Source organism: Toxorhynchites rutilus, chromosome 2, assembly GCF_029784135.1.
Source record: "Toxorhynchites rutilus septentrionalis strain SRP chromosome 2, ASM2978413v1, whole genome shotgun sequence".
In the NCBI taxonomy this organism is placed as follows: domain Eukaryota; kingdom Metazoa; phylum Arthropoda; class Insecta; order Diptera; family Culicidae; genus Toxorhynchites; species Toxorhynchites rutilus.
The window spans coordinates 297,403,815-297,431,437 of NC_073745.1; the positions used below are offsets into that span (position 1 = coordinate 297,403,815).

The 27,623-nt window shown below is 40.1% G+C and overlaps 1 protein-coding gene across 11 annotated transcripts in view; it reads right to left on the bottom strand.

Moving 5' to 3' along the window:
- The window catches only part of LOC129771754 (potassium voltage-gated channel subfamily H member 6), a 405,800-nt gene that overhangs the window by 69,041 nt on the left and 309,136 nt on the right, over positions 1-27,623 (bottom strand). For 10 of the 11 annotated variants that reach the window (XM_055775755.1, XM_055775760.1, XM_055775754.1 and 7 more), the window contains 3 exons: positions 25,574-25,817; positions 13,304-13,485; positions 6,560-6,580 (listed from right to left, as the gene is read on the bottom strand). In XM_055775755.1, the coding sequence (XP_055631730.1) occupies positions 6,560-6,580; positions 13,304-13,485; positions 25,574-25,817 (447 nt within the window). The remainder of the gene's footprint in view (positions 1-6,559; positions 6,581-13,303; positions 13,486-25,573; positions 25,818-27,623) is intronic. The other variant, XM_055775757.1, reaches the window with a different exon arrangement.

Here is a 27,623-nt window from a genome sequence, read left to right on the forward strand (position 1 = left end):
TGACTCATGCGCCACCCAGTATACGAAGACGATGTAGCATACCTCTTTATTTATTTACTTTGAATTGGTCGACCTGTCATAAAATCACATCGATCTTCATTGTATTATTTTGGAGACTGCCCGCTCCCAATTTTGTTCGAGCGTTCATCAACTCGATATCGACCGAACGCCGTGAGCGATTTCAGTTTCATATATTTTCGAGCGGTTATGGGTCCGATGTCGACCGAATGCCACAAAGTGCTACAAAAGTACAAAAGTACGAATACACAAAAATACAATACATTTAAACAAAAGCTAGAGTAGTGAACGGAGTAAAAAAATGCTTGAGTGAGTAATTTGTCTCCAATCAATGTTCAATTTTGATGCCCTTTCTTTGAATTTCAACGAAATGCGAAAAAATGGGCAGATTTTAAGGATAATAGTTCTAACGACTGCTTCCATGTACTATTCTTGCGCGATAGTCGGGAACAAGTTCCAGTTATGTTTTCTCGTGTATAGAACCGGCGATTAACTGTGTGTCAATAGCAACCTGATATGTATATCAATAAAATATGTGCAATAAATTGTACAGGAATGTTCAGATAAAACTCACTTGCACAATTTATTATAATTAAAGTATTTATGTCCACACATACCTTTTAGTGAAAATTTGATTCGTCCACAGCGGTGACCCATTGCATTGGATGATATCGTGACAAACTATCGTCGGAAATGAATTTTTATTCTAGCCGTATCAAATGTTTCTACAGAAAGCATAATCATCGGACGGTGATGACAAAGGCTGGAAGTGTTCTCTCTGAATGGTGTAACATATTATACTTTGTTTCAAGGAAAAAATGGTTCGTTCATTATATAGTGTAATATAGTATAGCTCTTATCTATTATAAATGTAGTACAGCCTTGTGTTATTATTAGTATTGATGTATCGACGGTGTTTGTTAATGTTTGTTTCACCTGTTATGAAAACAAATTCCGCTATAATGAAGGTAATGCATTTTTCCAATCGGTCGACGCAGTGCCAAATTGGATCAGTAATTGATTGTCGAATACGAAGGGTAGGTCGACAAAATCATTGCAAAATGTGCCATGATTTCGGCATAGCTGTTGACACGGGTGGGATGCCTACCCGCTTTAAAATATTTTCGAGTAGATCCGATCCGATGTCGAACGAGCACCATAACAAAAATGCCGGAATCCAACCACGCTTTGCGCCTCGCAAGCAGCACTGCCAACAGCTTCAGCTATAAATATTCGCAATAACGTGTACAGAGCGAAACGGCATCACTGCAGCGATTGCTTTCTCTTTCACACTGAATATAACTCACTCATATAAACAAAAGCGAGAGGAGTGAACGGAGTTAAGAATTTGCTTGAGCAAGTAATTCTTCCCCAATTAACAATTATATGTTATATTTTAACGCCTAAACAGATACCGATCCTCAAATTTGCAACTTCTTCGTCGGCAGCATATATAGGACCCGCATTTGCATTCAACGATTGCATCAGACACCCATCGATGATGCTATCAGCATCCTGGAATTTAGCTGGATAGGGTTGTTCAGGTAAAACTCACTTGCACAATTCATTACAATTAAAATATGTATGTCTACATGTACTATTCAGTGAAAATTTGATTCGTCCACACCGCTGAACCATTGCATTGGATGGTGTTGTGACACACTGTCGTCCGGAGAGAAATTTTACTATAGCCGTATCAAATGTTTCTACAGAAACCATAATCATCGGACGGTTGCCATAATGAGGGTCGAGCAGTTTTTCAATCGGTTGACGCGGTGCCAGATTGGCTCAGGTTTGGCTCGTAATTGGTTGTCGAATACGAAGGGTAGGTCGACAAAATCATTGCAAAATGGCACAATTTCGGCACAGCTGTTTCGGGACCATTTTTCGGGACCGATCTGGCAAAACAATGTAGAGTGGGATGCCTATAGTCGCAGCTATAATTATAAAAATATAAATCGCACTGAGCAAAACTTTAGCTCTATCTCGCTAGACTGTCATTTGAATAGCGAAGCGGAGCGAATGGAGGAAACTTGAAGCGAAGAATTTCCGCGATAAACAACAGAATTTATATTTTAATGCATTTTTCGCATTCCAGCTAAAATGTATCAAATAATTGACAATACATGATCACTGATTTGGTGGAAAAAAGTCTGGAATAGTAGACTTGATATTGTTGGATATAAGAAGAAGTCGCGATGGAAACTTGATAAAGACTGTACTAGAAAATGTGAGATACATTGTTTAGTTGGTAACTTCTTCAGCGTGTGGGAGAAAATTGATGAAATTTTATCTGGAATTAGTCAAGAATGTAATGTTTACGTCGGCAGAATTCCATCACAATCTGTCGAGTGGTTATCGAGTATCGGAGCAAGAGCAGATCCGCGTTGTCGTGGAAAATCTGACTGTGTCTCACAAATGGATTGAGAAACACCTGCGAATTCGTCATTCGACGGTGGGCCAGAAGGTAACATCATTCAAGAATATTTATGAGACCTAGCGGCAGTCAGGCAATGGCGGAAAACCGGAGATAGCTGACCTAGTGGAAGCTATGAAGGTCGGCCGATGTTTCCATCTGGGTTTACAACAAAATTATGCCACATGCCGGAGTTCACCGAACCGGAACCGCAAACAAAACACGCTGGGCAGAAACCACACCGGGAAGTTATACCGAAAGTGGCTGACCAAACCGAAGTGTGTTGTGATCGACGATGAGACTGATATTAAGGCGAACACAAAGCAACTGCCGTGGCAAGAGTTTTACGCCGTCCCATCATGCTTGGCCATTCCTGTGGAGGTAAGGGAAAAGCTGGGCAAATTCACCAAAAACTTCTTGGTTTAGTAGACCATCTGTGAATGCGACATAGTGAGCCAGCCGTGCATCAAGGCAGATACCATTAACCGACAAGTACCTGCCCTTCCTGCGGTCTCACAGAGGTGAGACGCTGTTTTGGCTGGGTTTGGTATCCTGGCACTTTTTTGAATAGTATAGAGATATTAGTGTTGTTTTTGTACCAAAAGACGTCAACCCTCTGAACTCACCGGAACTTCGTCCGATTGAGGAATTGTGGACCATCATGAAGGTCAGACACCGTAATACTCTTAGGTGTAGCAGAACGTGCTGCCTTCAAAGAAACAAGGTGGTCACAAAAAAAAATCGGTTTCTCCATTGCCCAAAGCCTTTTAGCACATTTTAACTAGTCTAGTGATCTCTTGGCCGAGATGTTAGTATCACACGTTATCATACCAGGTGTTCAGGATCGATTCCCAGTCTTGCCGGAAGATTTTCCGTCAAAGTTTTTTTTTCCGATTTGTGACGGTACACTAGCATTCAAGAGCTTGTCACTCACCACGCATTCAAGGTCCGACGGTGCTGCAGTAAAATGCAGCACAAACTAAAGAGAAAGACCGAGAAGAATGAGGCCTCATCGTTCCTCACCATGGGCCGCGGAGCTCTGAGTAACTGACCAACGGTGAAGAGGTATCAGGTCAAATTGTACGGAGACGAAACGGCTGAAGATAACCGTTGTATCGAAGATCACCCAGATCTTCCCAATATTTTCTAGCTGCGACCGATAGAAATTTTTGGTCGATCCTCAAATGGAGGATTTACTCCAATAATTTCGTGGCCAAAAATTATCGTCAAGACCACGAAAGAGCTGAAAAATATGCTTACATACATCTATTCATTGGTCATGGCAAAGCTTCCGTTCAACTGTCGTAAGACCGCTTAGCTTAATGGCCTAATCGCTTAATGAACGTGAGATCTAAGGAAAATTTGTTCCATTGAATTATCTTTCGTATTTTTTTCCTCATCGCCATTCTAAATTAATCGTTTTTAATGCATAGCTTATATCATGATATAACTACTTTGTACAGCGAGTATATCAGTATAAATATATATTAATTCAATTTGAATAACAGTAACGGTCGAGCAGTTTTCCATTCGGTCAACGCAGTGCCAGATTGGCACAGTTTCGGCTTGTAATTGGTTGTCTAATACGGAGGATAGGTCGAAAAAGTCATTCAAATTGGCACGATGTTGGCAACGTTGCACTATGTGGGATTTTCGTACGAGCTGGTAAGCAAAAATATTTTCATCATTATTTCATAGTTTATGTTATTATTTCTAGTTGGTTCATATTGTCCAAAGTTTTTTAATGTTTTTTTCTGATTCATCAGATCAGGATGTGTTGTCAACGAATATTGTTAAATGAATTAATGAATAATACGCAATGTCTCAGAAATAGAGGATACCGAAATTTGTATAGATAAGATTGTTGCTAACCGGATGGGACATAATAAGATAGAGCATCATCCACTGATTCGACGGAGTCCGGATAGTTTCGAGAACACCCGGTTAGGTTGGGTTAGAGTTGCAAAAGAATTTACGGTAAATAGACTTAGCGCAAAAGCCTGTAGTAAGTGAGAAGACACAAACCCCGAGTTCACCACATCACTCACAGAAAAATATCATCTTTTTTTTTAAAAAATCCATTCAAACGCATATTCCTTGTCATTTGTAGTTTGATCGAACGTCTCGCATCTAACTGCGAAACCACGCTGCATTCCTAGAACAAAATCTATATTATTCGCTATTCAAAACAAAACCAAAAAGAAACACAAACATTGGTGGATTTACTCTAACTGCCGACACAGAAATTGGAAGGAAAAAGAGAAAAGAAAAATATATATATGCAAAACAAAATTATACACTAAATAAAAACACATAAAAATAGCATTTGAGAAGAATCTAAATGAAACATAACAAAGCTCCTAGGTGTAATATTAACAAGGCGATAAAACGAGCGCTTTGTGGGTTAATTTTTGAGACGATAAGAAAACCGAATGCTTTTGGTAGGTGCGTGTGGATGGATGACTGTGTGGGTGTGGGTGTGAGTGGGTGTGGATCCCAAAGCGCCTCTTTTCATCATTAGCTTTTCCTTCCAAAGAAATTGCGCTGCAAGAAGGAATGAGTCACCGTGAGCCATGTGTTCGTTTGTATGTTTGTGTATGGTTGTGCTTATGATCTCGTGATGGGAATTTGCTTAATCACCTAATAGATTTTTTTTTGTTTTTTGTTTTCCTTTCTGTTTTCGTTAGTTCGTATTTTAGCTTTCGATTAGAATGCATCTGGAATTGCCTTTACGTTGCCCTTGTCGTTGAGAACAAATGGAAACCAGAAATCGAAATCGAAAATTATAACGTGTGAGGGAAACGTAAGAAAAAAAAAGAACAACTTAAAAGAATAACGGTTGGAAACGGTAAATGGTTTTCAGTTAGCAGTTAAGAGTAGGGATTGTGGATAGAAAATTTGTCGGATTTGGAATTTCTTTTCACCGGAATAGCGAGAATGCGAAACAAAAAACGAAACCGTTCAGCGTTTTGAGGTAAAATAATCAAACAGTCTGCCCCCTGGGTGTTGGGCAGAGCAAAGTACTTTGAAGGTTCAATTTACCTTGTTTGGGAGTGTTGATACTGCGTTTTGTGTATTGCGAACGCATTAAAAGGCTTTATAAGCTAGTGATAAATCCGGTATAGAGCGGAAGCATAGGTGAGAGCTTGTAGGTCGTATCTAACCGGTACCAAGTTAAAGAACGATGCCAACTAAGGAGTCATAAGGTGTGACAATACAGCAATCAAGCCAGGAAAGGACCGAAATGTGAGTGTGAATGTATTCTTTTTTTCTCTCTTTATTCGGGTGTGTGTACATGTACGAACTCAAATAACGTGATGACATTGAAAATCTCATTAAAACCAAAAACAAAACTTCGTTGAATGTTGGAAGGAGATGCTGAGCAGCGAACTGAGATGTCTCTGGGAAGCAATGGTCTTCAGTTCGCTGCTTTTTTTCTCGGGATGTTACAACAGCAACATGAACCACGCGAACATACAGAAGTCGGTTTTGTGGGCAGATGATTTGCGCGTGGAAAATTAAAGGGCATCATCGACAGACATCGATCGGAGTTTTCCTTTAATCTTTCCCGTATGAATATTTACAAATGTAAGACACGGCAGAGAAACGGAATATAAGATGGAAAAAAAGATTAGTATCTATTAGGTTTATTAGTATTTCTTGCATATGTATATACGTATAGCAATACTGTTTGTAAGCTTGAGGAAGCGAAAGCAACAGCTGCAACAAAGTCATACCAAACGATGTTGGAGGAGAAAAAACAAAGCTCAAACAAAATCGATTATATCTTGATTGGATACTATGTTTACTATGCACATTGCTGGGTAGCAGCATACTTTTTTTTATTGTATCTTCTTTATGGTTTAATTAAATTTTAGGTTCTTAGTCAGCGCAAAAAGTAAAAACGTGGGATTATCGGGAAAACAATCGATACGATAAAGGAACGGAAATGAAACGAAAACAGAACGAATGCTGCCATTTACAACATGAAGCTGTTTCTTTTTCTCTGGTTGCTAAAAGGGCAACTTCCATCTGTATGGTATACTTCGGTAATGTAGGTATATTTGAGAGAAACGTTACGAAAGGGTGACTTAAAACTGTAGGTTCGAATATAAAGGATAATACCTCGTCTTTGTCCAAGCCAAGCTGTAAAATATATAGAAACTGGCGTCATTTAGTAGACTTAAGGTAGAGTAGAGTTAATTTGTTTGGTGTAAAAGCAAAACAGAGAAACGAAATAAATGGTTAAAAGGGCTATCTCAGCTTCGAATCATACAATTCCGCGAGAAAATCAAAATAGAGTAACAAAGAGAAGAGTTAGTGGTGTTAAAACGACTGTTAATTTCCTCTATTCGCTGCCTTCAAAAGCTTTTTATGTACATTTTTTTTCACGCGGATTCACACGAACACAATTCGATACGGCATTCGAGTAACACAAGAATAAAAAGTTAAGGAAAATACGGTATCAAAAACGAATGAGAAAAGGAGGTAGACAGAAAGTGACTGAATGCGGGGATTACATCTAGGGAGAGAGCTGTTCTCCACCAAAGCATAGGATACATATTTGAAGCTCGGAGTGAGCTTCCAACCATTCAACAATCTGCTTACAAAATATAAGAAGAACTAAAACAAGTTTCATACAGAATAAATTTTTTCTCACTATATATACATAATCATTTTGTAAAAATGTTCATTGATTATTTTTCATGGAATTGAGGACAATCAACAAAACAAAACAGAAACACAATGAAATTCCTATCGAAACTTGATTCTACTGCTTTTAAACCTACTGACCCCAACGGGACCTTCGAAAAGGAGTATTTTGTGATTGATGTGAGAAATTCAGGTGACATTTTTATTTTGGCGAACCCAAAGTTTGGTTCCAGCGATTGCAGTCGAAGATGCTGTCATTGTTCGACAAATTTTCCTCTCCAGCACGAATCTACTTCCACTTTTCTGTGCTTAATGCATCAATACTTTTGAAAGGCGCAATGTTTAAGTGTGAATAGCTCAGCTTAGAGCTCAGAAAAAATCTTAAGGTTATATAAATGGCAACTGTTTCCGAAGGTCATTATCGTGAAACAAAATTGGTGGTAGCTCTAAACGAGAGATAAATATAACCTAATCTGATTTGTTGCGACAACTGGGACCAAGCTCTGGAAATACGTTCAGATATTTAGAAGATCGATCTTATACTTTCCGATTTCTGATTTTTTGGATCGATTCTTTGTACTCCGAAAAACCGCAAAAATCGATCGTACAAATTTATTTGTAAATTTGTTTTTCAGTGAACATTGACTTTAATCTCACCAATTGTCAAATTAGTAGTTTTGTAAGTTTGGTCATTACAAAACAGGTGTCACAAGTTATATTTATGGTGACTTGAGGTCCAGCGGAAACAATGCTCTAAATATACCGACAAAATTTAGACATATGACAAACAAAATTTAAAAAAAAAAATAAAAAAAAGTCAAAAAACAATATATTTTTTTTCACGCAATCCTCTTAAAAAATCAAGAAAAAATTACGCTACATGGGGAAAAAACAACACCTAGGAACGCATTTAAATAAAAATTAGAGTGACATTGGGTCTCAAAGTAATCTTTTTTTCAAAATTTAGAAATGCTTGAAAAATTTTTTTTTGTATCGCGAAAAACGCTCTCAGAATTTTGAAAAAAAACACATATACCTAAAATAGACGTAGGAAAAAAATTGGAATACAAACTAGAGTAGTACTGAATCCTAATTTTAAAAAAAATTAAAATTTAATTTAAAATAAAAGCCTAATGTCAAAAAAGTCCTGCGGTATTTTTTTTGAATTTTCATTTGTTCATAAAATTAGTTACAATCATCTGTTTTAAGTCAAATATGCGCCGTTTTGTTCGATGACTTGTTCCCAACGAGATGCCAACTTCATAATACCCCTGTTATAGAAGCTCGCTTCCTTATTGGCAAAAAACTCGGATAGCCAATTTTCACAGGCCTCTTTTGTGGCTAACTTCTGACTACCTAGCTCTTTCGCCATGGACAAAAACAGGTGGTAGTCACTTGGTGCAAGGTCCGGACTATACGGCGGATGCAAAAGAACCTCCCATCCGAGCTCCCGGAGCTTCTGGCGCGTCACCAAAGAAGTGTGTGGCCTGGCGTTGTCCTGATGGAAGACAATGCGGCCTCTGTTTATCAAAGATGGCCTCTTCTTCATGAGTGCTACCTTCAAGCGGTCCAGTTGTTGGCAGTACAGGTCCGAATTGAGCGTTTGGCCATAGAGAAGCAGCTCATAATAGATTATTCCTTGACAATCCCACCAAACACACAGCAGAACCTTCCTGGCCGTTAATGAGGGCTTGGCCACCGTCTGAGCCGCTTCAGCGGGCTTCGACCACGACCGTTTGCGCTTCACGTTGTCGTAAGTGACTCACTTTTCATCGCCAGTCACCATCCGCTTCAGAAACGGGTCGATTTTGTTGCGATTCAGCAGCGATTCACATGCGTCGATACGGTCAAAGATGTTTTTTGCGTCAACGTGTGTGGCACCCATACATCGAGCTTCTTTGTGAATCCAAGCTTCTTCAAATGGTTAATAACGGTTTGATGACTTATCCCCAGTGTTCTTGGCCGATGCTACTGCTGCTACTATGCCGGTCTTTCTCGGCTAATTCAGCGATTTTGTCGCAATTTTCGACGACAGGCCTTCCGGAGCGTGGCGCATCTTCGACGACCTCTACACCAGAACGAAAACGTTGAAACCATCGTTGTGCGGTGGAAATGGAAACTGTATCGGGTCCATAAACTGCACAAATTTTATTGGCAGCTTGAGATGCATTTTTGCCTTTGTCGTTTGTAGTACTGTAAAATATGTCGGATTTTCTCTTTATTTTGTTCCATATTTGCGACACTATAACTCACGAAGGACTTAACCAAACAAAACACTGTCAAGGACTATATTATAGCGCGCAAAAATACCTTTCCAACAAGCTATAGTATGACTCGATACAATGAATACAACTAGAACTACGCGCTTACAACGACACCTCGCGGAAATACCGCAGGACTTTTTTGACAGCCTAATTCAAATTATTTTAATTTTTTTTAGTGTCTGATTTTGTGATGCAAAATTTGTTTGAAAATATTGATCGATACACCTTAGTAAGATGTACTTTCAGTATTTTTTTTCATATTTTTTTCTCAAAGCTATTGAGAATGGCGTGAAAAAAACGAAAAGGTGCATTTTTCACCATAGATCCTATGGTGTACCATATAAGGTACCATATACTCAAATATATGGTACTAGTGCCAAAATGTTTTATTTAGTACCCTCCACAATATTTTCCATACGGCTGGTGATTTGGTTTGGGGGACTTTTCACTCCCTTAGCCAGCCAGACCCTTTGGAGATATAAAAAAATTTTTTTTTACCGCGCAACACTGAAAAAAAATCTGAAAAAAATCACGCATATCCAGGAAAGCCATAGGAACACATTTAAATATGACTATGAGAATATGAGAAACTTTATCGACTTGATAGTTTAAAGATTATCCCACCAATCAACTATCATGATCGGTTGTTCGCATCAATAACGGCAACATAAGGCGACTAGAGGGTTGAAGAATGCAAAACATTTCTCAATAACGTCAATAACCACTATTGTTACTGAAGGACACATTCATTAAGCTCACGCAATGGAAGATCTTCAGCATCATTGATATGTCTGAATCATACTTGTAGGTTGGAGTCGACGAATCTTTCAAAACGTTTCAAACCATTAACGGGGCTACTTTCCGGCAATCTTCCAACCTTTCCCGTCCATCACACTCGTCTGATCTTGGCGACTTTTTGGATGTTTCGCCGTAGAGTTGAGCCAGTTCGTTGTTCATCCTTCTACTTCATACCCCGTTTTCCTGTACAACTTCGTAGACCGTTCTTAACACTGGGCGTTCGAAAACACCAAATCCTTGCAAGTTCTCTTCGACCATCTTTCATGTTTCATGCCCTTAGAGGACTACCGGCCTAAGCTTTGACGACTCTTGTGATTCAGGAATCGGAAGGGCTAGGAAGAGCATATCTTACGAACCTTTCGCTTGCATGAGCATGCCATTTGGCTAGTGATTGTATCCACGCTGTAACTGCATGTAGCATTCCTCTGTGGCTCTGAGAGCGTTGATGATGTCAATGTTACATAAGTGCCGTGCATCCTCGTATGGTGAAAGGCAAAGAGATTTATTTATACGAGATTCACTATGGTTACTCGCACACCAGGCGACACCGCGGAGAGGTAGGGACAGGAGTTACTGGACGAGAAGCTAGTAGATCAATAAATAGATCTACTTTACAATTTTTCTCATGTGTCCGTATTCTGTTGAGGACTTTATTGAAGTTATTGAACAACTTTATAAAAATAGTGAAACAAAACGCTCCATGCACCGATTTCTTGAAACCCAAGGTCCATGATTGTTGGCGTTCGCGGGACGAATATGTGACTCGGCTAGCTCGGACATGTAATCTGGCACCGCTGGTATAACGCTTATTGAGTTATGTGAAAACCAGAGTTTTATTTTTTTAGTGTGCTATAATTTTAGTACAGTCGCCTGGAAGAACCTGATTAACAACAAGACAACTCATCTTGCTCATACCATTGCTGGTGTGGTATTATCTATATATAATGGATATCTTTTTTTTTTTTTTTTTTTATCTGTATTATAGTGACTTTCAACTAATTTGGCTGGTTCGTCACTTTTACTTCCGTTTTTGGAAGAATGTCGGGAGTGAGAATTGAACTCGTGACCTTTAGCGTGAGAGGCATGGATGTTACCACTACGCCAGATCGCCTCCACAATGGATATCTTTTTCGTATATCCAGTATCTGTAGTATCTTATTTATTTCAGAATTTCGTCGTTCAATTTCTCTCGTAATCTTGGTCCAACTTGGCTAACCAACCATAACAACTAGATGTTCACGATTTTATAAGACTGCGCTTTCAATTTTTTTTTTAAATTTATTTTGAAGACATTTTTTAGTCATTCCAAAACTATTTGAACTCAAAATTTAAATTTTCAATAATACCAATACCAAAACCAATAATCACTTCGGAAACTGCATTTCAATAACCATTTTATTTCACAGCATCTTTCGACGAAAACAATTACAATATGAAATTAGAAATGTACAGAAACAATTCACTTCTAAATTTCATTTCATAATCATAATTAAGGATGATGAGTTTTGGTGGAATTTCGTGTAAAATTCACTGCAATGGCATGATACGCAACATGACACGTATTTCCGCCCTCTACTTAGCGTTAACAGCTTCGATTATGGCCTTCCTAATGCTCTCTAAGGATAACGATTGCCGATTTTGCTAGGAACTATGGAACCAAATAGTTTTTTTTTGTTACGAAAATTCACTCAAAAACAACTATTTCATGCTGAGTCACTACAGTCTAATGAAAAAAATATCTTTCATCAGATCTGGTGCTAGAAGGAACGATGATTGGACAAGTCACACTGCTTGTGAGAAATGTTCGTGCCTCTCTAGAAATGCTAGCTTGTAGTTGGAGTAAACGAGCTCTAAATCATTTGCTGATAGAGTGACAAACTGAAATGAAAACTAAACTGAAACCAATCGAATGCAAGAGAGATGTAACATAAAGTAACACGAACAACATATAGAGAGAGACGTATGCACGAGTTGAGTACACGAATAAAAAAAATTGAAATGGAAGGAACAGAGTTTTCTAGTTTTGATTGGATTTCAGGTGTAGTGTCAATTTATTGCTTCATTCGCGCATGAGATAGAGAACATCAAACGGAAACAGCAAGCGCATTGTTGATCCAAACTGTTTCCATAACACGCTGGAGAAGGAACCTCGCACGCGGTTCGTGACCAAGCGTGTGGGCAGCAATTTATTTCTGCTTTTGATATATTTCACCTCAAAAGAACTGATGTTCGGGGTTTTTTTCTTCTAATAATCGTTTGGAAACGGGACAAAAAAAAAATCAAAACTGAAGTCTAATGTTTCGTCGTTTTTATTTCGTGTAACTTTTTATTTCCTGGTAATATCAGAGAGGTGAGGGAAGATTGAGATCTGAATTGAGAAGTTTGACAAAAAACAAAAGGCGTAAGTCAAAGGAAAATAAATGAAACAGAAAACCATCACATGTGGGCACACATAGAGGCAGATCTGCCTTGAGCGGATTCTCATGAACGAATTTTCTTCTGCTGTGGTATCGATTAACTTATTGGTATTCCGATCACCGATTACGTCTGCGTAATGGTAAATTTAGTCACCGAGGAAGGAAATAAAATTGTTTCTATTTGTTTTGGATGGAGCATGATAATGTTGGCAGCCGCGTAAACCCGTCCTTCGCTCGACAGCTCAGGTTTACTTTAGCTTTCTTCACTCTTATTTTTCAAACTTACATCATTGGATGGCAGTAGGTTTAATCGATAAGAACTGTAATCTATTTTCCATGACTGTATGCGTCTAAGTGAATCTAGAGGATGTTGCTAATTGAGTTTGTTGGGTGGGAAATTGTATTCTTCGTTACGAACCGAAAGACATAAATATATTTACAACTGATAAAAAAAATAGTTCGAATGCAAGTTGCCTTCGTCTGTCGAGGGCATGCCATATTTTTTGCTGTTTGTTCAGTTGCTCTTACATTATCGTTCATAAGAATAAACATAATATAACTAGATTGAAGAAGCAATTCAATTGATATCCTAGATACCGTACCGAAAACAAAACCGAAACATTCGTTTTAAAAGGTAGATAGAGAGAAACAAAAACAATACTAACAAAAAACTGTATTTTGCATACTAGGATTTGCGGCTAAAATTGGGTTTATTGGAGCGTAATGAAAAACTTTACCTCGTCCGTATCACTCCCGACTAGCAGCAGGTCGAACGGGATTGCCGCCACCAGGTCGATCAGGAACCAGCCGCTCAGATAATGCACCGCGATGCGGCCCGGATGCGATACCACCTCATCCTGGCCGTTGACGAACGTCGTTCGAAAATTAATTATTATATCTATGACAAATGTTACGTCAACTGTCGGGGGAGAAGAAGAGATCAAAAGTGAAGATGAGAAGTAATTAGTAAAATCGATATTTATTCTGAGTTTTTGAAACTATCGTCACTATTGTTAATCTTAAATAAATCATTAAAATATTTCTTAACTTGGACAGATATATTCTAGCTGCAAAAAGCGACTTATCATTGGAGCTAATTATGACGAATTGATATGAAACCGTGGACGCTAGATATAAAATAGAAAAATGTAGTTCGCAATGTTGAACAATTGGAGACAATTTTGGTCTAACTATTGTTTGCATTTGTTTTTCGTGGGGATGATTACAATCCTTTTCATGTCCAGCTATCATATTACGCGGAGAGATAGTAAAATACTACCTGAAACAAGTGTTCAATGCTAATATAGATTAGAGGAAAATATCCTTTTCATTCAGAAATAATACCCTTTTAAACTTTTTCCATGCGACGCCACGCTCCCAGTGAAAGACCTTCCTTTTTTTTGTAATCGAGAATTTCAACAGCCAATTTCGGCTCAACCCTTAATCGAATTTCGTAAAAATTTAAAGAGGACTCATATACTATTGATGGAAGAACGAATCCAGCCGTCGATGGCTGGTTAATAATTAAATTCATTTCTGACTGGTTCGAATCCCGGGTAAATGAAATCCACCGTGGTTCACGGTCCAAAACGAGATTGCCAGCTGCGCAGAAGAAAATATTGTTTCGTTCACTCACCTCTATTTCGCGTTGACGGCATAGAGCTTCGTGCTACGCTTTGGGAAGTAATATTGACAATGATTTAGCAGATAAACTGATAAAACTTGGAAAATAAAAATTATGAATGAAAATTTACTTTTCGGTATCAAAAATGTGTTCTATTTAATTCATAATAACATTTTTTCGCAATTTTTCATTATCAATACCTTAGACATTCACGTTTTCTTACTATGAGCAAGTTCATGGGTCCAATCGCAGAACTGTTCATTGAATGATCTTTTATTCGACCTCGTTGAATATACCTTTTACTATAAAATTACTAAATATAATTTCTAACAAAACTTATCATTATAACATCAGATTATTTTCAGACACAATTCTCGTTCAAGATTTTTCAACCACTTGCAAATAACATGTTTCTCTGTTACATGGAATAAATGTTTTATACAGAAAATATAATAGAATAAAAACAGCCCTAAATCGAACAATTCCTTCCTCGAGTTCTGCTCTTATCAATACATCCGGCGATCCTTTTTTTGGTATAGATAGAAGAAGATATAGGAGTGCGTTTCATGTAATTGTAGAACATATGAGAATTTAGGAAAAAATTGTGTTTCATTTGTAAGACAGCCCATCCTTAGAGAGCGAGAGGAGTGTCTAACCACCATAGAAATATTTATTGCATCCTTAAACCTCCACATGCCAAATTTGGTTTCGTTTGCTTGATTATGCTTGAGCTTGATTCTCGAGTAATTCAGAAATTTGTTTTTCATTTGTATGGCAGCCCCCCCTTGGAGAGAGGGGAGGATTCTCAAACTATCACGAAAACCTTCCCCGTCCCCAAGAATCCCTACATACCAATTTTCATGCTGATCGGTTCAGTAGTTTCCGAGTCCATAAGAATCAGACAGACAGACAGACAGACAGAAATTAATTTTTATATATATAGACTAGCTGACCCGGCAAACGTTGTTCTGCCATATAATGTATTTCTAGAGAATATTTTGGTTGATAAAAACAACGAATATACTTCAAGAGAGTTTGTATGTTATCGTTCAGATCTGCAAAATTGATCTAAATGATGATTTTCACAGCGAAACATATATATGCGTACCTCTGATCTTCCATCTTTCTGCGCATTGATGTAACATCCTCAGAGGCTTAATATAAGGAACTCATGAATCTATCAAATTTGCTGATTCTCAATGGACTACTAGCTTATTTGTAATGAAGGTCATTGAGTAATTGCTATAAACTCATCAACTTCCACGAAAGTTGAAGCCTGCCAGAAGAGTTAATGCTAGATTATTGCGATATATCTGGGGAAATCTGGACGGATCTTAAAAAGTCTGGACTAGACATAGGAAAGTCTGGATGTCTGGATAATCCATAAAAAGTCTGAAGGATTCCACACTTCTCCTATATAATGAACTGGTGTATATTGCTGTTTCCGCCCAGAGAGGTACCTGAGCAGGGTTCTAGTAGAGATGAAGAGTAGAGTTCCTGTCTACAGCGCCAATAATGTCTCCGCCCAGAGAGATATCTGAGCGGAGTTCCGAAAATTAGAGGCTACCCGTTGATGTAGTAGAGATGAAATGATGAGATCGAATGTATAGGAGAAGTGTGTAATACGCACCCCCTAAGCGAGAATGGATTTATCTTGACCGTGTTCTCAAAATTTACGGTAACAACTACGTCAGTACGCAGATTAGTTAACCCTCAGTCATCTGTACTCGTTCTGTATTTTAGATACTGAATAACAAAAGTTCTACGAATTTTATTTTGTAAGGCGCCCAAATTCTAAATTTCCAATCATACGGTGTTAAATGGGTCAGCAGAAGCATAATATGCCCATGAATTGTTCCTATCAGAGACCATAAAACTCAGAGAAACAGCTTGTATGAATGAGAGATTCCATCAATCTATTCACTTCATGCCCACCAGCGAAGAGGAGAAACCGTTCCTTCGGTGAGCGTGTTCTCCCAGTATTCGTACATTAATTCTCCAGTTCGCGCTCTTGTTTTCCTGCATTCTCTGAGCACATAATATAGATGCCATATGTGAAGACATGTTCTCGTTGTCAAGACATTCAATTTTGTGAAAATATACTGAGGTCATTTCAAAGTATGTGGAAACAATTGTTTGTGTGATTTATCGAACATGATTTAGAAATATCGTGATGGTTTGCTCATTTTTGTTCATTATGTCTACATTTGAAGACATTTATTTGTGCCATGCAGAGATATTTGTAAAAATCAGCTGGCATCCTTCACATACAAGCTATTTCTCTCGTGAGAATGTTTACGGCCGAAAGCGAGCAAATTACCTCTATCGAGGGTATGCCATACTGCCCGATGGTAAGCTGATGCGGAAAATATCAAATTGAGAAAGAAAAGAATCCTTTCTTACCATTTTCTTCATCTGAGATATTCACTGGGAACTCGACTCAATAAATATGACCCACAGCTATCGCCTCTGAATCGGTTTCAAGCAACAAAAACCTTATAGAAATGATGTAGAAAATTACATCAAAAATCGCTTCCAAAGAAAATTATTTTTCTTATTTTTTTAAAGCATGTTACAAATGTAAAACTTGCATGGTATGATTGTATTATTGACTAGCACGATTGCCTATATCCATTGCATTTCTATTCTTGCTGGTTTACGAGAAAATCAGGCGGTCAAATTGCCCGTCAGGCGCGTTTTAGACACATCTCCTCTAGTCAATAGAATGATCTATACTGATTGTTGGTTTATTCGCAACTGAGCTGATATTGAACATGTTTTAACCTATTTATATGATTACTCCCATAGTTACTTGAATTGGGTAATTGTTCTTTGGGTTGTGTTGGCACAGCCGACAAGACTTCGGACCACCGTTTAGCAAACTCGTTTGGAGGTTATTTTGAGTTGCTTTTAAGCTGTAATTTTTATTTGGTTTTAATATCTAATTCATGTTTAATTTATAAATAATTACGTTTTTAGTCCTGCTTGTGTTAGATAATCTGCTGTCCAACTAAAGGTGCTAATATTTGTATTTTAACTAGATTTGATCTGTGCTGCTTTTAATTATACGTCCAATGTGTTCCTTTGTGATTTGTTGTTTGTCTGAATGTTTACATGTTATTTTTTAGATATTTTAGTATTCATATGTGTGAGTGAGTGTTTGACAATTGTGTGCTCATGATCTGTCAATCTATTGTTTTTTCGTCTGCAATGTCTTCAGTCACGGGTTCCTGTAACGCTGGATAACCCACTGGTGATTTGTGCTCGGTGCTGTTCGGAACATCCCCCGACCCGTATTGCTGCGAGTTCACTCCAGTTGTACCTGCAACTTCCAGAACTGCCATTTTGACCACTGGCCGATGCATGACTCCCGAAGCTGTCTTCACTACCGCACTGCGTACTCGACCATCTCGACCTGGGAATACTCGTAGTACACGTCCTCGCAGCCACCCGTTACGAAGATGTTCTTCAACTAGGACTACGAGATCCCCCACCTGAATTGGTCGGCAGTCGTTGAACCACTTCGTCCGCTTGGTAATTGTTGGGAGGTACTCCTTCACCCAACGACTCCAGAACTGGTCTAAAAGTTGTTGGCATGTGTTCCAGGTTGAGTATGCTTCCAACTTCTCGTCGTCGATGAAGTGCCTCGTTGGTTGATTTACTCCACTCGTACTCAGCATCAAGAAGCAGTTCGGTGTCAGTGCTTCGTGCGCCTCTGATTCTATTGGTAAATAGGTAAGTGGCCGCGAATTCACGATCGACTCCGCCTCGACCAACAATGTCAAAAACATTTCATCGCTCGGCTTACGAATTGTAGACAACGAAGCCAAAGCACTCTTGATTGACCGGACCATGCGTTCCCAACACCCCCCCATATGCGGTGAAAGCGGAGGGTTGAAACGCCACTGCGTTGCTGTATTAGTGAACGTTGAAGCCAGACTTGTGTACATTTGCTGCAACTCCTTCTTCAACTCGTTGTTTGCACCAACAAAGTTGGTTCCCTGATCGCTAAATATTTCGGCAGGAGCCCCCCTCCTGTCGATGAATCTCCGAATTGCCAGTTTAAAGGACTCCGTGGACAAGCTGTGCGACACCTCTAAATGCACAGCACGTATAGTGAGGCAAGTAAATATCGCCACCCACCGCTTCACATCACTGCGTCCTTGTCTGATTAACATTGGTCCAAAGTAGTCCACGCCAACGAAAGAAAATGGACGAATGTAGGATGTGGTCCCCTCTGGGGGCAAGGGAGCCATCCTAGGTACTGCAGGTACCGCTTTGTAGATCTTACACCATTGGCAAAGTTTTCTGACCTGTCGAAACGCCGCTCTCATTTCTGATACGTGGAATCTCTGACGCATCTCGTTCACTGCTGTCTCTGCGTTCCGATGTTTGAGTTGACGATGGTACCAATTTATCAGCAACTGAGTTCCATAGTGGCCTTTCGGAAGGATTACAGGAAACTTGAAGTCTGTTGACAAGTACTCGGAAATCGAAGCTCTACTGTCCATACGAATGACACTGTGCTTATCCAGGAAAGGTGATAACTTGCGAAGCTTGCTCGTTTTCTCCAAACCTAGTTGCTGGCCGCTTGTGGAAACTGCTTAGAAAATTCTTGAGCGTTTCGATTTTTTATGAATTGTGCTGCGGATGGGGAGCACGTAGATCCAAACGTCGCCACTTTCATTGCGAAAACCTCAAATTGTTTCGACGGATGATCTCTCCAAAGAAACAGCTGCGCCGATCGATCTTCCGGTTGTATCAATATTTGGTGGAACATTTCCGAAATATCCGCTGTGATGGCGACTTGGAATTGTCGGAATGGACAAAGTACAGCGGGAAGCGGAGTAAGGAGATCAGGACCAGCTAGTAGATTGGAGTTCAATGACTGACCCTGGACCTTGGCTGCAGCATCCCACACTAAACGTAATTTGTTTGACTTTCTTGGATTGATTACGACGTTCAACGGTAAGAACCAAGTCCTATTCGCGTCTAATGCGGCTAGTTCCACCTGGCTGAGTTTGTAGGCATATTCTTTGGATTGATACTCCTTCATCTGCCCTCGCAATTTGTCGTAAAGCTCTGGTTTGGACGCCAAGCGACGTTCAAGGCACTGGAGTCTTCTTTCCGCCATTGGTCTTCTGTTTGGAAACTGAATATAGTCGTGTTTCCACAGCAAGCCCGTCTGAAATCTCCCCGTAGGTGTTCGAACCGTAGTGCGCTCAAGTATTGCACGTGCACGAATGTCATCGTCGCTTTCTACGATCGGTGAAATTGAACCAACGCTTTCCAAAGCGAAAAAGTCCTTCACGAGATCATGGAGCTCCTGATCGGGCGAACGAGCACAGATGTGAAACTGTAACTGGACCTTAGAATCAGGACCAGCGTTGATGGCTCCATAAACCGTCCAACCTAACCGAGTTTTGGAAGCAATCGGTTCATTTCTGGAACCTTCACGACATTTCAGAGATGTTTTTAAATATGAGTTGTCTAAACCGATTAAAATGGTAGGAACTGCACTTTTATAGTTACGGACTGGTAACCCACGAAGATGAGAAAATTGTTGACTGATTTCCGAATAATTCAGTGACTGAACTGGTAGATTCATTTTTTCAACTGTGTGGATCCTTCTTAATGGATGCCGTTTCGTATGACCATCACCAGAGATTTCCAGATTAATCAGTTGTGACTCGTTTTCTGTACGCTCGATGTCATTTGTCCACTGAAGACAGAGTGGATTTACTTCGCCTCTCACTCCCAATTCCTTTGCGATGTGGGATTCCACCAGTGTGGTGGATGAACCGTCATCTAGGAACGCATATGTATCAATGACTTTGCCATTCCCATGCAGTGTTACAGGCAGTATCCGGAAAAGGATAGTTGGTTGGAGTTTGCGATGCACAGTAACCATACTAGTTGTCTTCGGAACTTCAACGATCTGTGACACCAGTGGCTTTCCAGGATGAAGAAGTTTATGGTGACGTTCCTCACATCCATTCTCACCGCAAGTGGACGCTTTACACGGAAATTTTCCATGAAATACCAGACAACGGCGGCATAAATGTTGCTCTTGGGAGAGTTTCCATCGGTCGTTCAAGGTCATATTTCGGAAAGTGTAGCAGTCCTTAGCCTTATGCCCTTCCTTTTGGCAGACTGGACACGGCTTCGGTGTAACTCCTTTGTGGTTGACTATGCTGATATTCGGCTTATCCTTCGAAATGTCTGTAGCGTGTGCGTTCACGTACAACTTTTCTTTGGGTTTGGGTTTCTCGTGCCTGCTCACGCGATGCTCATCGGCTTCGTAAGTGAAGGTGACGTCACTGACCGCCGTTACTATGTCGTCCATATAGCTACCGAACGTAGTGAGATCTACGACTCGTTGTTGTCGCTTGAAGAGGGACCAATTCAATTTTATGTTCGCAGGCAATTTGTTCACCAGTTCCTGTAAAAGCATGGGGTTCGACAGGTGATCGTTAAGCCCAGCTGCTCGAAGATGTCCGCAAAGATTCTTGCAGGCCAGCCCAAAGCTTATCAACGTGTCCAATTTCTCGGGTTTAGGTGTTGGGGTTGCTCGTATCTTAGCTAACAACGAACTGATGATCAAATCTGGACGCCCATACAATGTTCTCAGTGTATCGATGATCGAAGGTACTGACGACGGAAGCATCAGATAACTCCGGACCGCTTCCAATGCGTTTCCCTTAAGGCAACGTTGAAGACGCATCAAATTCTCTCCATCTGAATATCCACACATCTCTGTAGAATTCTGAAAGCTGCTCAGAAACAATGGCCACTCGACTGGATCGCCCGAAAAGATAGGAAGTTCTCTGGGAACGACTTGTCTGGCAGAGAGTTGTTGTGAACTGGGACCACAGAATAACTGTCTCGAAACGGTGGCGGGATTGGAAATAGGTGCGATAACCATCGGTGAAACGATTGGTGATAAACAAGCGGACACTGTATTTGCGGAGGGGGGTGGAATTCGATGCTGCGGAGTACTCATAAGCGACGGAACGAACGACAAGGCAGGGGGGGTTTGGCATGGACCGGTCGAAGTGGGAGGTGCATTATAATTTATTGATTCAACTGGCATTGTACACGGCGGGGTTTTATCGAAAATTGAAATGCTTGTTGTATTCGTTAACACACCTCTCTTGATAGTGTCTACTGGCTTTGAGCACGTCTGACTTACCGAACTGCTAACAAGTTCATTACCCTTGTTCTTTGGAAACTCATACTCAGGAATTCTGCTGCTAACAATCTGCGATGCCGACAGATTGGGTGCTGTGACTGGTAGTGTGTTCTGAGGTGGCTCTTTCGCCAGCTGCAGCTGTAGACCATCCATTCGTTTTCGCAGCTCAAACAGTTGCTGCATCAGATCATCGGGATGCTGCGTTGCAGAGATAGAAAAATCCACCTGGTGATTCTGCCGGAACGGGTAGTTGTCTAATCCTCCAATGGCTTCACTTTGTAAACCACTAGCGTTGGTTGTGTTGGAAAGCTGCATACCCATATTGCGAGGAACAGACACTCGAGTATTGGCTGGAGCTATATTGTTGCATACGGTACTGACTGGATTAAGAACGGTGGGCTGCAACTGCACATTTTGTGCGGTGAGCTCGGATGTGATTGGCATCACTTGCGGTGCTGGTACTGAAAGGATTTGTTTCGGTAGGGTTCCGGTCCGAGACGGAATACTAGTGGGGATTGGTAACCCGGTACTGACACTCGTAGTCGGGACTAACTGCTGAACCCATTCCTGTATCCTTTGTGTACTGCGACGCGATCGACGACTTCTGACACTCCCGTTTTCCTCTTCGTCCAGTTGAGCTTGGAGAACATCGTACTTTTTGGCGAGATACCTTTTCTCCACCTCCTTTTCCTCCTCCAGACGTTGAAGCTCAAGCACTGCTCTGGCTCTGGCACTCGCTGTTGATCGACTGGATCTTGAGCTTGCGACACTTGGGAGCTGTACAGCCGGCGGGATGCAGGCCGCACACACGAAATGTCGATCTTCCGCTTCAATGCTAGCTGTCACGTTAGCACAAGTGTAGTGGTAATATCGGGTGCAGCGCTCGCATTGTACCATGTTCGCTTCAGCTTCATCCGGACGACCGCATGAGCATCGTTCATCGGCAGCTGGAACCGGATTCGAACCAGCGGGAGCGTTCTTCGACCTTGGCATCTAGCAAGATTTTCGCTTAAAAACCTTGAAAGTTTGTTGGCACAGCCGACAAGACTTCGGACCACCGTTTAGCAAACTCGTTTGGAGGTTATTTTGAGTTGCTTTTAAGCTGTAATTTTTATTTGGTTTTAATATCTAATTCATGTTTAATTTATAAATAATTACGTTTTTAGTCCTGCTTGTGTTAGATAATCTGCTGTCCAACTAAAGGTGCTAATATTTGTATTTTAACTAGATTTGATCTGTGCTGCTTTTAATTATACGTCCAATGTGTTCCTTTGTGATTTGTTGTTTGTCTGAATGTTTACATGTTATTTTTTAGATATTTTAGTATTCATATGTGTGAGTGAGTGTTTGACAATTGTGTGCTCATGATCTGTCAATCTATTGTTTTTTCGTCTGCAATGTCTTCAGTCACGGGTTCCTGTAACGCTGGATAACCCACTGGTGATTTGTGCTCGGTGCTGTTCGGAACAGGTTGCGTCTGGAATATTAGCTATAAACAATTACTCATTGTTTAGCAGACCCGTTTCAATGCGTTCCAGTCCTTTGACAATTCGCCTGTTATTGTTTCTGTGTTATGATTGTTTATACGTTGTTTTGTTGTGATTCTTGTTTTGTGCTGTAGTAAGTATTATGTGTGATACAATTAATCAACATTCTTTTCAGGTGATTGTGCCTGGTAATCGAGGCAAGTGAGAATAAATATTTTGATCTACAGGGTTTTCTATTTCGGGCTTCCGAAAGTATACAGCCCTGCGCTCACAACCGTTTGACATAGCTGTCAACCAAAGCGTCATATCGTTAGTTGAATGCACAACGTGTTAATTTTGTTAAATTATACTATAAAAATGATGATAAACCGGCAAATGTTTTTCGAGCATTACGGACGGATTTTGGTCGTCATGGACGGCCTACAGAGCACACAATCGCTAATGTAGTGCGTAAATTCGAACAAACTGGATTCGTAGCGGATATTGTGAAACCTGTGCATCATCGTAATGTGCGTTCGGCCGAAAATATTGCTGCTATTGCTGCCAGTGTGGAGGATGACCCGAATGTTTCGATTCCACGGCGTGCGGCGTGCTTTTGCATTTGGACTTGCACCTACATCCATATAAAGTCCAACTGGTACAAACATTAGAGCGTGGTGACCATGGAATGCGTCGGGCATACGTCGATTGGGTGAACGAACAACAGCAGCAAAATGCTGAATTTTCGCATCAAATTTTCTTCAGCGATGAGGCACATTTCGAGCTCGGTGGCTATGTGAACACCCAAAATTTCCGTATATGTGGCTCAGAAAATCCACACGTGATTGTTGAGAGGCCATTGCATCCGCCAAAAGTCACTGTTTGGTGCGCATTATGGTCTGGTGGAGTCATCTGGCCGTATTTCTTTGAAAATGAGGACGGCGAGACGGTAACTGTGAATGGTGAGCGCTATGGCCGCATGTTAACCGATTTTTTTTACCACAAATTGAAGATATGGATACGGATGACATGTGGTTTCAGCAGGACGACGCCACGTGCCACACAACACGACCGAACATGGCCATATTGCGAACGAAATTTGAGGGACGCATAATTTCGCGTTTTGGTGATGCCAATTGGCCGTCCAGATCATGCGATTTGAACCCGCTAGACTTTTTTTGTGGGGTTATGCGAAAGACCGTATCTATGCCGAATCTCCGCAAACTCTTGAACATTTGAAAGACAACATTCGTGAAGTTATGACCGAGACACCGCCCCATGTGTGCCGAAAAGTCATGAAAATTACCTGTTCCGGATCAAGGTGTGCGAGGAAGCTCTAGGTGGACATTTGAATGATGTTGTATTTCACACATAATGGCATAAACCAAACTTTAATTTGAAATAATATTTTCATCGAAATTCGAATTCTAAGTGTGTTTTATTTAAATTTACTTTCTGAATTGAATGTTGGAAAACCCTGTATATCTATACTAACATTTTTCCTTTTCTAGGCGCGGATCCAGGCCTGTTGCTGTTGATTTCGTGTAGTGTATTTCTAGTTGTGTCTAGTTTTTTGTGTTTTGAATAAAGTGTTCTTATAAACATAAATTTGTGTTGGTTTTTCATGATTCCGTCTGGGCCGTAACAATTGGTTTTATATCAAAATGAATGAATAGTTAGGAGAACATCGAAGTACTCTGAAATCATTTACAGCTGTTTTTATATCGCCGACATCGTGATGATTGGGTATTCAAATAGGATAATGGATTAGTTCAACAAATTAAAATAAAAAAAAAGTTCCTTGGACACGGTGTTCAGATTCCAGACTGGCCAATTTGTGCAAAAATTTGTGCAAATTTGTGTGAGAGCGGCATCTTCACTGATTCAGAATCTGCTCGAATTTTTTGTTCAGATAACCAGAAGGGAATCGTGTACGCCAGAGTACAACTTTTTTTTGAACCTTCTTACTTCAACAGCTCGTAACTAGAACATTATGAATATTTTTTCTTCGTACAATTTTTGTTTTATTGTTAAAAGATAGATGAGCAAATGATAATATAATGGATAGTAGAAATATTCTTTGTTTTATTTTTACGGAACTCGAAAAAACGTCCGAAATTAGTGTCTCTGCACTAGAATACCCCCTTAAAACGTTCATTCAACTCATTCGCAATTGGTAGGGGAAAGTTTGACGGTTGCTTTGAAATGAGCAATCCACCTGAATACCATCCACCGTGTATGGTTGTGTGAGTGAGGAGGTGGATGTATATGTGCAGCTTCGCTTGAAAGCAGAATAGAGAGAAAAAGAATGCATACCACAGTAATTTGATGTTGAATTACATAATTACATTACATTACATTACATTACATTACATTAAATTTTCGGAATTAAAGGATGGTTATGACCACGAATGATATTGAGCTGTTCCCGGATTATGGAGGATATATTATTATGAGTTTTTACCAAGAATCGATTATATTATCTTTGATATATAATTTTTGATATAACAACTAAAAGCATTCTGTTCAGATTAACATTGTTATAGAATCAAATAAATTGCAGAGGTTGAAGAATTATATACTTGAACTTGTTGCTTGCCACACATTTCATTGGATCTGAGCACCGATAACCTGTCAGGTCAGAAACGATTCGAACGTGGTTTAATCACGACAAATTTAATTTCCTGTAAAACATCGTATGGTCGAAAGCTTCCAGCGTACTTACCTATTAAATCAATTATCACAATTGGGTCATCAGCATATTTGCGATTCTTCCTTTGATTAAAGTCAGGTTCTCCCAGCAAAAATGCTGCTACGTATGGGGTAAATATTGCTGTATACATAACTAATATTAATATTATCCAGTCCCACACCGCCTTGAACGGAGAGTAGTGTAGTATTGTCCATTTGTGAACTCGTGGACTCTGTAGCTTGTATTCCGGTAGTACATCGGCGCCAAGCGAAAGGACCTGTCCGAGGACCGAGTCCGAGCCGAGAGTTCGCGTGTGGAAAGTGAAGAGAGAAATGAAAATGTAGGAAAAAATATTAGTTTCGCGTCGGTTGAAATGTAGTAAAAATATATAGGTACATGATACACACATACACCTGGAGCACTGACTATGGAAGGGAGGAGAACTCTCCCAACGAGTAGGTGCTCCTGCCGTGTGATTTAATTATTAATCAGTTATTGATTGTTCATCCACGTGGGCCAAATGTCCAACAAAATTTTCGTCTCGGTCGTTGCTGCGGTGAACCACTTTGAATAACACTAAAATAATGTCCAATCAGGGCGACCGCCAGTCCCAATTATTAGGTCATCGGGGTTTGGGTTATTCTGATTGGAGTCTTTATTCCGGAGTGTGGTCACGTAAACAACAAATCATAGCGCAGCTCGGAAAAGCACATGATAAACGTGATACTTTTCCCCTTTTGTACCATCCTATGTATTGAGTCCAACAGGTGTGGTGCAGTTTTGTGTTCGTTGAATGATGGACAAATAATGTACATTTCCCTACAAGAAATTTTCAAAGCATATTTTCAAAATGAAATTTTCCATCGATTCCATCGAACCAATGCATAAACCTAAGACTAATCAAAAAACGCCACAAACACCGCATCCAATGCTAATCTGTTTCTCCCATCGGCAAAATACGATTGAAAATTAATTAGGTCCAATTAGATCGGATAGCTGCTTGAAGTTCAATCAGTAGAGTGTTAATGACAGAACGCCAATATTTTCGTATGACTGTGCAGTAGGGGTGAGCAAGGCAGAAGCCTCCAGCTGAATTCGAGCCTAATCGTTATATGATAGTGCCGCACCGCTTTCCATTCGTATTCCACCATTTTTCCCTTCGTCACGAATGGAAACCGTTCGTCCTGTGAACAACCACATAATAATTAGACAATTGAGTTTCAATATTTATCAACACCTTCTGCTCTTTTCGTCATAATTTTGGCAATGGCCCTATTCACCCTGGCAAAGGAATGCGACCTCGATCGTAATTAGGAGTGACATTTATAAATTGTCCGTTGCAGGTAGGCTAATTTTTTATACTCCAGGGATGAAGCAGCACCTACGATGGCGATGATGCGAGCCTACGGGGAGAATGAATAAAAGCGCGCTTATAAAATCATTTATTTTCTACTGTGACAAGAAGATAAATTCCGGATAGTGCTCACAGGGGTCGTTAACGGCAACTGTGTCCATGCTCCCGTGCGATTTCACGGGACAGTAGGTGTTATTTGATGGCAGCCGATTGGCCTTCGACCGGCACTGATAATTTGTGAGCCTGGCACATCCGTTATCAAAAGGTAATTATTGTGATATTGATGAAAATCGACCTGTGTACCAGTATTTTATCGCGTTCGTCGGATAACCAGCCCCACTCTCTCTCTCGCACAAATCTCATGCTAACAATATAAATTTAATTATATTTGGCGCATTCAAATTTGCGCTCGATTGACATAATCAAATTTCGACATTTTTGGAAACGCAATTAGGGCACAATTGGTTGCTATCAGCAAGTGATTTGGTTTTGCGGTGTGCTGTAAAGCACTCAAACTGTACGAATGCATCGTACTACCATTACAATGCACACATCGAAACGGGTTGTGGGTGTCGATAAATTGAAACAATCAGATTGTAACACTCGATGCTCTATGTAGCCATAAATGATGGTTTATGTTCGATGTTGTTCGATAGTTATTCTGGCTTTTTTTTATTCGAGTGATGATAAATGTGAGTTGTAGCACCCGTGGGGGATTGTTTGATGGCG